The sequence below is a fragment of the Chionomys nivalis genome, chromosome 18 (genome assembly GCF_950005125.1).
Source record: "Chionomys nivalis chromosome 18, mChiNiv1.1, whole genome shotgun sequence".
Classification (NCBI taxonomy): Eukaryota; Metazoa; Chordata; class Mammalia; order Rodentia; family Cricetidae; genus Chionomys; species Chionomys nivalis.
The window spans coordinates 34,004,472-34,016,975 of record NC_080103.1 but is presented as its reverse complement, the minus strand read 5'-3'; the positions used below and the strand labels follow the sequence as shown (position 1 = coordinate 34,016,975).

The window sequence follows — 12,504 nt, the reverse complement described above, 5'->3', positions numbered from 1 at the left end:
GTAGTTTAAAGAAGTTTGTTTTATTCTCTTTCTAACTCTAGTTAAAGATGCATAATATACATGTATGTATTGTATCACCTTGAAAAAGAATAAAGTGAAGGGCCTTTTACTTACTGGTGTAATTATTTTTGTTTGTTGGCGGTTTTAATCTTCAGCATCTCCAAGAAGGACGAAAAGCTCAACAGTACCTTGACATGTGTTGGAAACAGATGGATAATGTGAGTCACAGTGTTTTTCATGGTTAATCAGAAAACGTAAAGACTGACTTTCTCCTAAACCCAGTTATACTTTACCTCTGAGTCTAATATTTCTAGTGTATTGTTCATAATCTGCCATTTGTTTTGTTGTATAATAAACAAGAAATATAAATGAAGGAGATGAGCTCATTTCCTTTTCCTTTTTCCCTATGTAAATACTTAGACGAATTCTCTAGTCTTCATATCATGGTGTACAGTAGAGAAACTTATCCAATATGGAGAGGGATTTGGAGTAGTGGGAAACAGATTTCCTGGGAGACCATTTGCCTCCAAATGGAGAGAACCAAGATTGTGGTTCTTGAACCTTTTTAGCACTATATTTCTCTTGACCTCCTTTTTAGCATATGAATGGTAAAAGCAAGGGTTTCCTTCAGGAAGTGTTTCTTCCAGCTCAGTAGTCCTACAATTCTGTAAGCATCTAACTAGAAAAAGAACTTGATTGGACAGAGTTAGAAAACATACTGTCTATTTAAAATTCCCCTAAGGTCCTTGATAATGTGTATTTTCTTAAATATTTGCTAAACATAAACAAAATGTCAATATTGCCTCTAGTCTTCTTTACTGGAAATGCTGGATTGAAAGACTTTGTAGTATAAAGCAGTCTTTAAACATTCAGGTTGCCAATGATTGTCTCTTTGTTAGCATTTTTATGGTAGATACTGTATTCCTTAGGAATAAGAACTTTGTGGCTAAAAGTTTACAAGGGTGTACAGGGTACACTGCTTTCTCTTCATGCTGTGCAGATCTTTGGCATTTGGAAAGCTCATGCATATATTTGCCATATTTTTTTATATTTTCCTGTTAAAATGCATATTCAAAACCTAGGTTTTGAATATTTAATTTTTAAAACTAATTTTAGTTAACTATATTTAACTGTCAATGTTTTTAATCTCCAGTGCTGATTTAGAGTTCATAGGTACATTAATAGTCTGTTTTCGTTTTCTTTGTAATTGGTTTCACCAAGACTTTAAGGGAGGATTTTTATTTATTAAATTTTAAATTACTGTCAGTGGCATCCTTAGTTTCTGCCATCTAATTAGTGTGAGTGTGTCTGTATTTTCATTTGCACGGAATAACATACTCCTGTACGAAGGAGATACTGGTTCCTCTAGAAATCACTGTTGACATAACTCTGCTGATAGTTTGCTGACTTGCCTTTAGAACAATTGGCAGTTAATAAAAAGTTGCAAAAGTCTTAAGAAAGAACCATTACAAAAATAAGGTATTTCAAATGTATGTATTTTTAAGTCATTAATAATATTATGAGAAGTAAATTCAACCCTAGTCAACCTTTTACTTGTACTTGTCTTGATATGTTCAAAAGTAAAAATGACCTGATTTTTTTCTTTGGTGGGACCTGCAGTCAGTGAAAGAGACTGACAGATATAATTTATGTTTAGTGTGTAGAAATAAGTATAGGATCCTATTTCCTAATTTTTTGTCTTTTTGGTTTTTTTAGTCAAAACAAGATTACAAAATTTCTAATATGTTTGGTAAAATTGAAAGGAGCTATAAAAGAACTGGGGGAAATAAAGAGAAAATTGAAGAAAAATTTGGAAGATAGTTATTACTCTCAGGATGAACAATGGCTTTTAAATTGAAGGCATAGTAAACTAGGCTGTGAAAGGGATCTGAAGGGATGCAGGTGCTGAGCCCATCAGTCAGGAGGCTACAGGTGACAGCTCCGGGGTCAGTAGTGCAGTGTAGTCACAGGGCTGCATGTCGTCTGCGCTTGCTTTGCCGCACGGACTGTCTGGTTCTTACTCTACAGCTTTGTGCCCTGTTCTCGTTTAAGTGGCACCCAGAGGCAGGAAAAAAGGAACATTTCTTTTCTCACTGTCCTTTTTTATCAAGAACATAAAACTTCCAGAAAACCCCAGCAGATTCCCCCTAGGTACCTTTGAGCCTGTGAAGAGAGTAGGACAGCACGCCACAGCTCTTTACAGCCTCTGTATTGAGAGGCAGGTTCTTCTGAGGAAGAATAGGGACTAGACATGGTTTTCACACTGGGAAAGGATTATTTTTAATTCATTTGTATTCTTTTTTTTGTACTTGACTATTACAGGAAAAGTAAATGTTTTTCCACAAATAAGATACCTAATATAAAATACTTATTTGTAAGTAACCTCAATTTGTATCAGATTTATTAACCCATAGCTACTGGCTCCACAATGGGATTGGGTAGATAAAAATATTCAAATCTTCTGCTTTCTTTTTTGGGGTAATTCTCAGAACACTGATAGCAAGGCATTTTCCAGGCAAGGGCTTAGAAGAGGCTTTCTCTAGGAATTTTGACAATTGAGAGGTGGGATGGGGGTGGAGGGGAATCACAGGGTTTTTCCAAGGAAACTATCTGGCTGTTTCATTCTAGAGGGAAAGACCAGGCTCAACCAACCCCACCTATAGAATTTTTAATGGGCATTTAAAATAAGAGCATACAGCTAAAGATTCCCCAGACAGAGAACACACTAATATATAGGAAAAAAGCAACTTAGAAGAAACAGCAGTGCTGGGCATGGTGGTGCACACCTTTAATCCCAGCACTCGGGAGGCAGAGGCAGGCGGATCTTTTTGAGGTTGAGGCCAGCCTGGTCTACAGAATGAGTTACAGGACAGCCAGGGCTGCAAAGAGAAACCATGTCTCGAAAAACCAAAAGAAAAAAGAGGTAGAAAAAGAAACAGCAACTATGAAAGGTAAAAAGCTTAAAAACTCAAAACTGGTGGTAATTTTCTCTGTGGAACAGAGGAAATACTATATCTTTGAAAATAAGGACAGTTACTAAAAAAATGGTTACTAGTTAAAACAGTGGGTATAAGGAACAAAAGAAGTTCATAGAAGGAGAAAAGAAAATTCACTAGAAAAATAACATTGAAGTAAAGCAAAGGAACAAAGGTTAAAACTATGAAGCAACATAATAAAATTAGAAGATTTTATTTATCAGTTTTTTTTCAAAATAATAACCATGCCAGATATAAAAGAAAGATGGTCATAAGTAAATCCAGGAAGAAAAAATTCAAAGACATGAATTTCCTGAGAAACACATTTAGTCACAGCAACAAAATGCTGCAATAAATAAAATAAGCATGTCTTTTAAAATAATCTGAATACAAACAGGATTGGGCATATCCTGGTCTGTGTATATAGAAACCAGAAAAGCAGCCAGCAGTGGTGGCACAAGCCTTATATCTCAGCTGTCGGAAGACAGAAGCAGGTTCTCTGTGAGTTTGAGGCTAGCTTGGTCTACAAAGTGAGTTCCAGGACAGCCAAAGATACTATACAGAGAAACCCTGTCTTGATAAAAACAAACAAACAAAACAAAACCCTACCGAAAATAATAAAGTAGTGCTTTTAAATTTCTGAAAGAAATTGTTTCCAACTATACTCAGCCAAACTCTGTTAGTTAAAAGTAGTGGGAAAGGCCGTCACAGTAGCGTGGGTTCAGAAAGCTTCAGAATGGTAATGGGATGGGGTGGTAACAATACAGACATTTATAATGGTATTTTACATACATTCTAGAAAGCTGCTGCTAAATGTGATCCAGCAGAATGATAGCTTAATGGATCCAGATTAGAGGTGCAAGGTGTCCTTGGGATTATAGCAAAGGGAAACCGCAAGAGAACAGCTATGCATTGGGATAGCTGGTATGAGTTCAGACGCAAGCAGATTAGAAACCCAAAGGAGAAACTGAACAGAGAAAACAATTGATAGAATTCCTAATGTTAGAATTTACTGTGAAGAGATTTAAACAGTATGGGGAAACTCAGGTTGAATTAGCAATAAGTATTATTGAAAATAAAAAAATCAAACTTGTGTGTGCACATTTAAGTATCTTGCTTTGTCATAAATAGCTTTTAAGTTTTTCATTATTTTATGTATCTTGAATGTTTTCCTGCATGTATTTATGTACACCATGTGTGTGTTTCATGCCAGAAAAGGGTGTCAGCTCCCTGGAACTGGAGTTACTGATGATTGTAGGTCAGCCTCCTCTACAAGAGCTGCAAGTGCTCAACTGCTGAACACTCATAAACAGCACTTTTAAATCATAGTAGTTTGAATTAAAGTTGGGTATGGTGGCACCTAGCTAGGCATCCTAGCACCCTGAAGTCTGAGGCAGGAGTATTAAATGCTCAAGGACAAGTTGAACTACACAAGTGAAATCTAGGCCAGCTTGAACTACATAGTAAAACCCTGCTGTTGTTTATTAAAGGAAAAATCCAACACAAAAACAAGTAAGTTTGAATCTGTGCTGATAATACTCCTGTCACATAATAATAGAAGCAACATAAAACCCTTTTGAAGGGATAGTTCTGCATCTTAATTGTGTTGGGGTCCTACTAGAAAAACATGGAAGCAAACACCAAAACTAACCAATGAAGATTTGTTTATAATAAAAATTTCCCCCTTTTTTGGACAGAGAATTAGGTATACACTGAGTATTAATCATGCCTGGGTTTTTCTTGTCAAAAATCAATATCTGATAATTTAAGACACATAAATACCATAACCAATATAAATTAGTTATAATAATAGAGTTAATTTTCCAACTTAGAACAATTTTACTTACAGTGTTCAGTTCATTTTTACTTAGCACACACTGGTAACATTTAAGCTACTATTCAAAGGAGATAAGTTATTTCCATTTTCTTTACAGAGTAAAAAGAAATTTGAAAGAGAATGTAGAGAAGCAGAGAAAGCACAACAGAGTTATGAAAGATTGGATAATGATACTAATGCAACCAAGGCAGATGTTGAAAAGGTAAGATGTCCAAACTGCTTTTAAAACTAGATTACTTACTGGTATGTATTCACTGCATGCAGTCAGCAATCCTGCTTTGAGGTGCAGATACTGCACACATGAAAAGAAGGCACAACTTTTCTATCAGTGTTCTGTCTAAATATAAAATACGCAAATTTTGCTTACTTGAAAATGGCATATATTGATCTGAGAAGAAAACTTGATAATAAAATATCTTAGCTGCTTTCAGAGTGCTCAGGAGAAACAGTAGCTACTAAGATTGTTTCTTCCCTACTCCAAAATTAGATAGAAAGACCAAGACAAATCTATCAAGTATGCATATTGGGTGTGATTGAACAGGACTCCTCAGCAGCTTTGCAGAAGCTAGGCCTTGAGTTGTCACCATGTTACCTAGTCATTTATTGAACGTCATGTTACCTAGTCATTTATTGAACGTCTGATTCTGAGCTGGCTGTTCTGTAGCATGCGTTGCTGGTAGCATTGGCCTTGTAACAGTATTTCTTCTTTGTCATTTGCTAGAGCTCAGTTGGTTGTCCCCCCTCCATTCCAGCTTTAATTTTCCTTATACAGGCTTTATGCATCTGTGTTTCACAGTTTTGAATTATATTGAAAAAGTCAAATACATTTTTCATAATAGTTTTGTATATATTTTAGCTTATTAGATATTCTCTATTTCTAGATAAACAGATTTCTTCTACTATTCCATATAGGAAATAGCTTGAATTACCTTTATCATGTTACTTTCTTTGACTTCCCTTTAAGTTTTCAATGTCCCACTTAGGTCATTTTCTGAATATATTACTGTTTGGTCAGATCAGTTCTGATTTTGATTGCCTCTCTTGTCTGAGCACTAAGTTCTTGTTTATATGACGTGAGTGTCACATTGTTTGAACTGACTCCCATAGAGTTAATGATTATCTGGAATCCTTGTCTTTTCATTTGTAAGTTGATATGAGGATGTGTCTCTCATAACTTATGCTGTATTTTAAATTTGTATGGACATCTTTGTTCATGATTAGCTTTGATCCTATTAAATTTTTTATGTCCTAATTTTGATCGTCTGGTATAATTTCCTTCACAACATTATGCTGTACCTATAATTGATCAGTGTGTTACTTGACAGTACTGTGAATAACAGTAACTACCAAAGCCACTATTTTGCACGTGGGAGGCTTCTTGAAGGTTAACACCCACTCTTTAAACACTCCTTTGATTCATCATCAAATAATGGTTATTGAAATTTATGTCCTGGGAATGTAAAGTTCCTTGTTTGATGGACTCTTCATTTAACACCTTCATTCTGTCTGCAGAGTTCAGCTTTGCACAGTAGCTAAGCATCTATGTGCTAGTTAACTTGGCCTAACTTTCTCAGAACTTTGCTCGTGGTGTGATATTAATAATATGCCATAGGTTAAATAGGGTTTTATGGGCTTATATAAGATCTTGGTTACCTTGTTTCCGTAGTCAGTTTATTTCTGAGTTAGTTATGAACTAACGTTAGGTAAATAACTGCATCTGTAGAAATTAGATTCAGAAGAGTCAGGGATAGGGCTGGGGTTTGAGGATCAATGCACTCATCTAATAAGGGTAAGGCCCTTAATTTCAATACTTAGCAAAAAAGAAAGAAAAAAATAGTGACGTATAGCCCCAGTGTGCTTTGTAATATATAGCCTGTTAAATGTTTTGTTCCTTGGAACAATGTAAAGTGGACACACACACACACCTTCCCATCCTCCCCCTCTTTTCTCTTCCCCTCTTCTTGTTGTGTTGTGCCCGGGTTGCTATGGAACTCTGATGATCCTCTCTTCTCAGCCTTGTATGTACATGAGACTACTGGTGTGCCGTGCTGCATCTGGGCAGCCAGTTCTTACTTTGTTTCCTTTTTTTTTAGACCAGTTATGAAAATTTTTTGCTCATACTCAGTGCATTAGAACTAACAGTTTTGTTTATATTCTTGTTAGTGAATATAATTTTCTCTGATTTTCTACAAAAAAAATTGAATGCAGAACTATTTAAAATAAGTACCTATGGATTTATAGAGATGGCAACAGAATTTTACATTATTCAAACACATTTTAATCGTTATATTTGTTATGTAGTTTCATATTCTAATGGAGTAAAGAAATATTTCACTACCTTTTTAATAGTCAGAAGTATTCCTGGAGGTATTTGTTTTCCTCCTCTTCTGTTTATACATGTTATATTTCAAGGCATCATGTCATTCGTTATTTTCTGTGTGAATTGTGTTTAGAGACTTTTTCAGTTACTGCAAAGAGGAGTACAACTATAATAGACACAGAGGGATTATTGTGATAAGAAAACCATATAAGATCTGAAAGCATTTTCTTTAGCTGTTGGCTTATCTATTGACAAAAATCTAGCTTTGGTATAATTTTCAGGAAAATTAATTTGTTCTTGGTAATCATTTGGACCAATTTTGCCTGTAGGCCAAACAGCAGTTGAACCTTCGTACGCATATGGCTGATGAGAATAAGAACGAGTATGCTGCACAGCTGCAAAACTTTAATGGAGAACAGCACAAGCATTTTTATGTGGTGATTCCTCAGATTTACAAGGTAAGTTTAGTTGAGTTCAAAGAGTATTTTTGAGACAGGGTTTCACTGTGCATCCTCCCTGGCTGTCCTGCCCCTTCCTGTCCAGGGCTGGGATTGAAGGCATGCACCACTGTTGTAGGCAGAGACCACTCGTTTGTTTCTTGGATGCCCAGACCCGAAATAATCACACAGAAACTGTATTATTACAACATTGCTTGGCCTATTAACTCACGCTTCTTATTAGCTAGCTCTTAAATCTTAAACCCATTTCTGTTAATTTGTGTATTGCCATGTGGTTGTAGCCTACTGGTAAGGTTCCATCTGTCTCCTGCTGCAGCTACGTGGCTTCTCATTGACTTTGCCTCCTCTCTCTCTACATCTATCTGCTTGATATTCCTGTCTTGCCCTATTCTGCTAAGCTATTGGCTGAAACAGCTTTATTCATTTACCAATAAAAGCAACACATAGGCAGAAGGACCTCCCACACCATTTCCCCTTTTCTGTTCAAATAAAAAGGAGGGTTTTAACTTGAACATAGTAAAATTACATATAACAAAACAGGTATCAAGAATTACAGTTACAATATTTATATCTATTTTATCTTTTATCATAGTTAAGGAAAATTATAATTATTACTATCTATTCTTCAATTCCATCAAAGACCCAGACGATGTAATATTACCGAAGTAAACAGGTAGTTGTAAGCAACTTCCAAAACTCTAGAATTGACAGACCTGGACAGTCATCCAAAGTTCTTCTATGACATTGGAGCATTCAGTCTTCAGCCTACAGACCCATAGTATCTGGCAGACTTTTCCATAAAGCAGGAAATTTGAAAGACTGTTTTGCCTCTATTGGCAGTTTGTTAGTCACTTTCCTCTGTATCCTACAGAATGTCTTGCAGACTCTTTCATGAAGCAGGAATCCCAAAGTATCGTCTCACCTTCTTTAGGCAATTTAAGCAGTCATTTTTTTTTTTTTTTTTTGTGGGTCCTGCATGTCCAGTTCATACAGCATAACATCAAGCAGTACAGGCAAGAGCAGTTTCCATAAGGAGCCTCTTCGATCCCCATCTTCCTCTTGAAGTAGATTGGTGCTGCCAGGATCCGATGTGTCTCATTGTCATGAAATTTCCTAAGTTCTTAAAACATCTTAAATGTCATATTCTATAGACTTTGAAAGGTTTGAATAATAGCTATCCATTTGTGATATATCTATACATCTAATAAACCTAAGTAACATAACTACAAGTTTGATTATTATAGATTACTATCTATTAATTACATTTTTAATTATTAGAAATCAGAATATTTCTAAATTCACTAGTTGCTAAGATAGGCGATAAGGAGATATCCTTATTTTTAAGCCACAGACTTTTCTGTGTATTTATTATTAATGTTACATGTAACTCACAAAGCTAATGACAGTTTTTGAAATATAGTTCAGTAGAAGTGCTTTCACTGTGTAAAGGGAATTAACTGAGGTTGGATGTTGTAATGTGTTCACCTAGAATTGGGATTTAACTTTTTTGGCACCACCCTAGAATCATTGGCATTAGTGCGGATGGCAGCAGTAAGTCTTCTAACATTTTTGCTGGCCTGACTTTTCTGTCTCTCTGCCTTGCTGGTCTGCTAGGGCGTAGTTATAAGGCTTGTTTATTGGCTCCATGTGCCAACCCTTAATCATAGCTGTAGCAAATAGTGAATCTAGAATTTTCATGCTGTTTTTTCTAGAAAGAAGAGAAATTAGAAGAAAGGGAGTTAGGAAAACAGTGCTGAATGAGGGCAGAGATTCTGGGGAGTGTCACCCAGTGGGTAGCAGATTCTGGTCGTTGAACCCAGAGCAGCAGACCTGTGACTCCTCACTGTGGTAGGATTAACTAGCCACGTTTTCACATTCTGCAGCAACTTTAGCTTAGAAGTGAAGTACCCTTTGTGTTTGGAGGCCTTTGTGGAACGTGCTTAGAGCAGTCTTGCTGTTTTATAATCTTTAAAAATAAACAAACAATCCCCATAGGTTTCAGAATAAACCCCCAAACCTTTGAAAAAGCAAAAACATGATGTGAGGTAGAGTTTGAGATGGTGAGGAGAAAGACCAGTGCTATCAGAGAGCAAGTGTGCAGAGATGACTTACTGAACTCACTCCCCTGCCTCGGCATATTTCCTGTTGTGAGTTTGGACTTGGGAGGATTTTAGGCATGTGCTGCCTTGGTGGAGTGACTTTCTGTTCTCCTCCTTGTCCCCAACTCTGAACTGCCAGTTATAGTAAGGTCTGGGGCCTGTTTGTGTGCCACCATCATGGACACTTCATCCAGCTAGTACTGTAAACCAGTTTAAGGAGTACTTCTCAGACTTGGGTATTATGGCTTATTGCTTTTAAAAAAAATTATTGCTAAAATTTGGTTTTCAAATAGAGCATTTCCTGAAAACATAAAAGTTCCCTCATTGATGAGGAAAAGGTAGGAGAGCTGTAACGCATCTATCTGCTTGCCAGCTGAGAAATGTTTTGGACAATCTTGAATATCAGTATTAAAAGCCTGTTTTGTTCTCCTGTTATTTAACAGGCCTCAGATTGCAAATATTATTAAGTTTATATAGAACAATTGAAAGATCTTAAATAAAAGTGTATAGGGAAGAAATCTTTCTGGGAAGGTCATTAATTATTCTCCTTTAGACTAGAAAATTAATTTCCCTTCCTTGTTTGAATTCTGGATTATTAGCAACTACAAGAAATGGATGAACGGAGGACCATTAAACTCAGTGAATGTTACAGAGGATTTGCAGACTCGGAACGTAAAGTTATTCCTATCATCTCAAAGTGTTTGGAAGGGATGATTCTTGCAGCAAAATCAGTTGATGAAAGAAGAGTAAGTACTCTATTGTCTCTGAATCAATGCGTGTGGGGTAGTTCTGCAGCTGAAGTTGAAATGGTTTCCCAGACTTTCCTTAGGAACGAAATAACCTGGGGAATACTTGGCTCTTAATTATTCCTACGGTGAGTTGAACTCTAAAATTCGGATTCTTTAAAAGAAACTTTGCAGCCCTGTCCCTTTCAGTTTTTTAGTTCTAATCCGAGAGTATAACCTTTGAACTGTGTTTATATTGTACTGTTGTTCTAGTGAAAGTTAACAGAAGGATGTGGTTAGATCAATCTAGAGCTGTCAGTTGCCTTCAATGCAGGTGTTAGTGCTTGAGCTGAGCAAGAAACAAAGGCAAATGGAATGGTGACCGTGAGGAGGAGGAAGAGGGCATCAGGAGACAAGGACAGCACAGTCCTGTTCTCGAGGACTTAGCAGTGTAGCCTAGTCTAGATTTGCTTATTTCTCAGTGGAGCTAATTGAGTCACTAAGAAGCATGGGCAGGCAGACACTGACATTCCAAGGGGATGGACAGAAAAAAGAACTAGTTTTGGAGGAATGTCAGATATGTGTTGTATACTTTAGTCTTCATAGAAAATCATTCAGTCAATACTAATGAGCCTACCTGTAACTAACTGAATCCCTAAATTTAGAAAGGAAAGGGCTTTTTAGTTTATTTATATAGTGAATGCTTATTACAATAGGGAGAGATTAGTTTTCTTTAAACCTTTGATGATTACTGTAGAACTATTTAAGCCATCATTAAAAAAAAAGATTTGAAAGCTAATGTACTGTGGTCAGATAAATGGTTTAAAAATGTTTCTTGTTTATAGGATTCTCAAATGGTAGTAGACTCCTTCAAGTCTGGCTTTGAACCTCCAGGAGACTTTCCATTTGAAGACTACAGTCAGCACATTTACAGAACCATTTCTGATGGAACTATCAGTGCATCCAAACAGGAGGGTGGCAAGATGGATGCCAAGTCCACAGTAGGGAAGGCCAAGGGCAAACTGTGGCTCTTTGGGAAGAAGCCAAAGGTAAAAACCCAGAATCCCCATGTGTTGATCAGACTCTTACTTAGGCAGTAGTTAAAGTGTTAAAAAAACGTTGGGTAGATAAATTTTCATTCAGCCAGAATGAGTCAATTAATCTTTTACTAATTAGAAAACAGTCTTGTACCTTAATGTTGAGCAATTAATAATGTGGAAGAACTAAGTTTTAATATCTATTTGAATTACATGTTTTTGAAATGCCTTTGCATAGAGTTTCTGTCAGAATTCTAAGGCAACGTTTTACTATCGCGACTTACTATAATAATGGAAATTCTTAATTGGAATGAATGATTAAACTCACTGATATATCAAGTTAGATGTTATAGCTCATACTACTATAATTTTTATTATCCATGTATGATTTTTAATGAGAAGAGCTTGATTAGCTTCAGCTTTTAGGAACCTCTAGTTGCTAAGAGAATCTTAGTGTTAGCTTCTTGATGTGCTGTTAATTTCAGGAAACTAAACATAGCTCAACACATGAGCAAATGGAGTAGATGAGTGCTTCCTCTCTCTGTGGTCCTCCAGTCCGATATGCTGTACTTCTTAAAGTACACTTAATTTAATTCATTGCTTTGATCTTGGCATATGAAGGTATATACAATTTATCTCAAATTTCCTTTTTGTAAGTTATCTTTAAAACACAGCTACAGGTAACTCGGGCTTTACCTATGCTTTTAGTAATGCTTGCTGTCCAGTCAAGAAGATGAACAGTGAAACCTGCTTTGGCCAAAGCAGCGTAGCTAGAGCAGCTTAGAAGTTACAGATATCAACACTTAAGAAGAGACAGCCTGAGAGGAGAGCTTTGATATGATGGGAAGCTGTTTGACTGTTTATGGTAATTAGAAGTTTTAGTTTTAGAAGTATTTTGTGTGATAATTTTAACTATAGCTGCTGCCTTTATCTCTTGACAACTACAAGTTAAATATAACCCTTACAGGAATCCATTATGGTGCTAATATGCTAGAAGCCAGATTTTTTTATCTAAGTTTTATTGTTTTTACATAATTTGTTTACTCTATATTT

General features: G+C 36.2%; 1 protein-coding gene across 3 annotated transcripts in view; it reads left to right on the top strand.

Moving 5' to 3' along the window:
• The window catches only part of Fnbp1l (formin binding protein 1 like), a 76,187-nt gene that overhangs the window by 46,779 nt on the left and 16,904 nt on the right, over positions 1 to 12,504 (top strand). For all 3 annotated transcript variants that reach the window (XM_057793097.1, XM_057793096.1, XM_057793095.1), the window contains exons 5-9: positions 156 to 218; positions 4,910 to 5,014; positions 7,462 to 7,590; positions 10,289 to 10,435; positions 11,260 to 11,463. In XM_057793097.1, the coding sequence (XP_057649080.1) occupies positions 156 to 218; positions 4,910 to 5,014; positions 7,462 to 7,590; positions 10,289 to 10,435; positions 11,260 to 11,463 (648 nt within the window). The remainder of the gene's footprint in view (positions 1 to 155; positions 219 to 4,909; positions 5,015 to 7,461; positions 7,591 to 10,288; positions 10,436 to 11,259; positions 11,464 to 12,504) is intronic.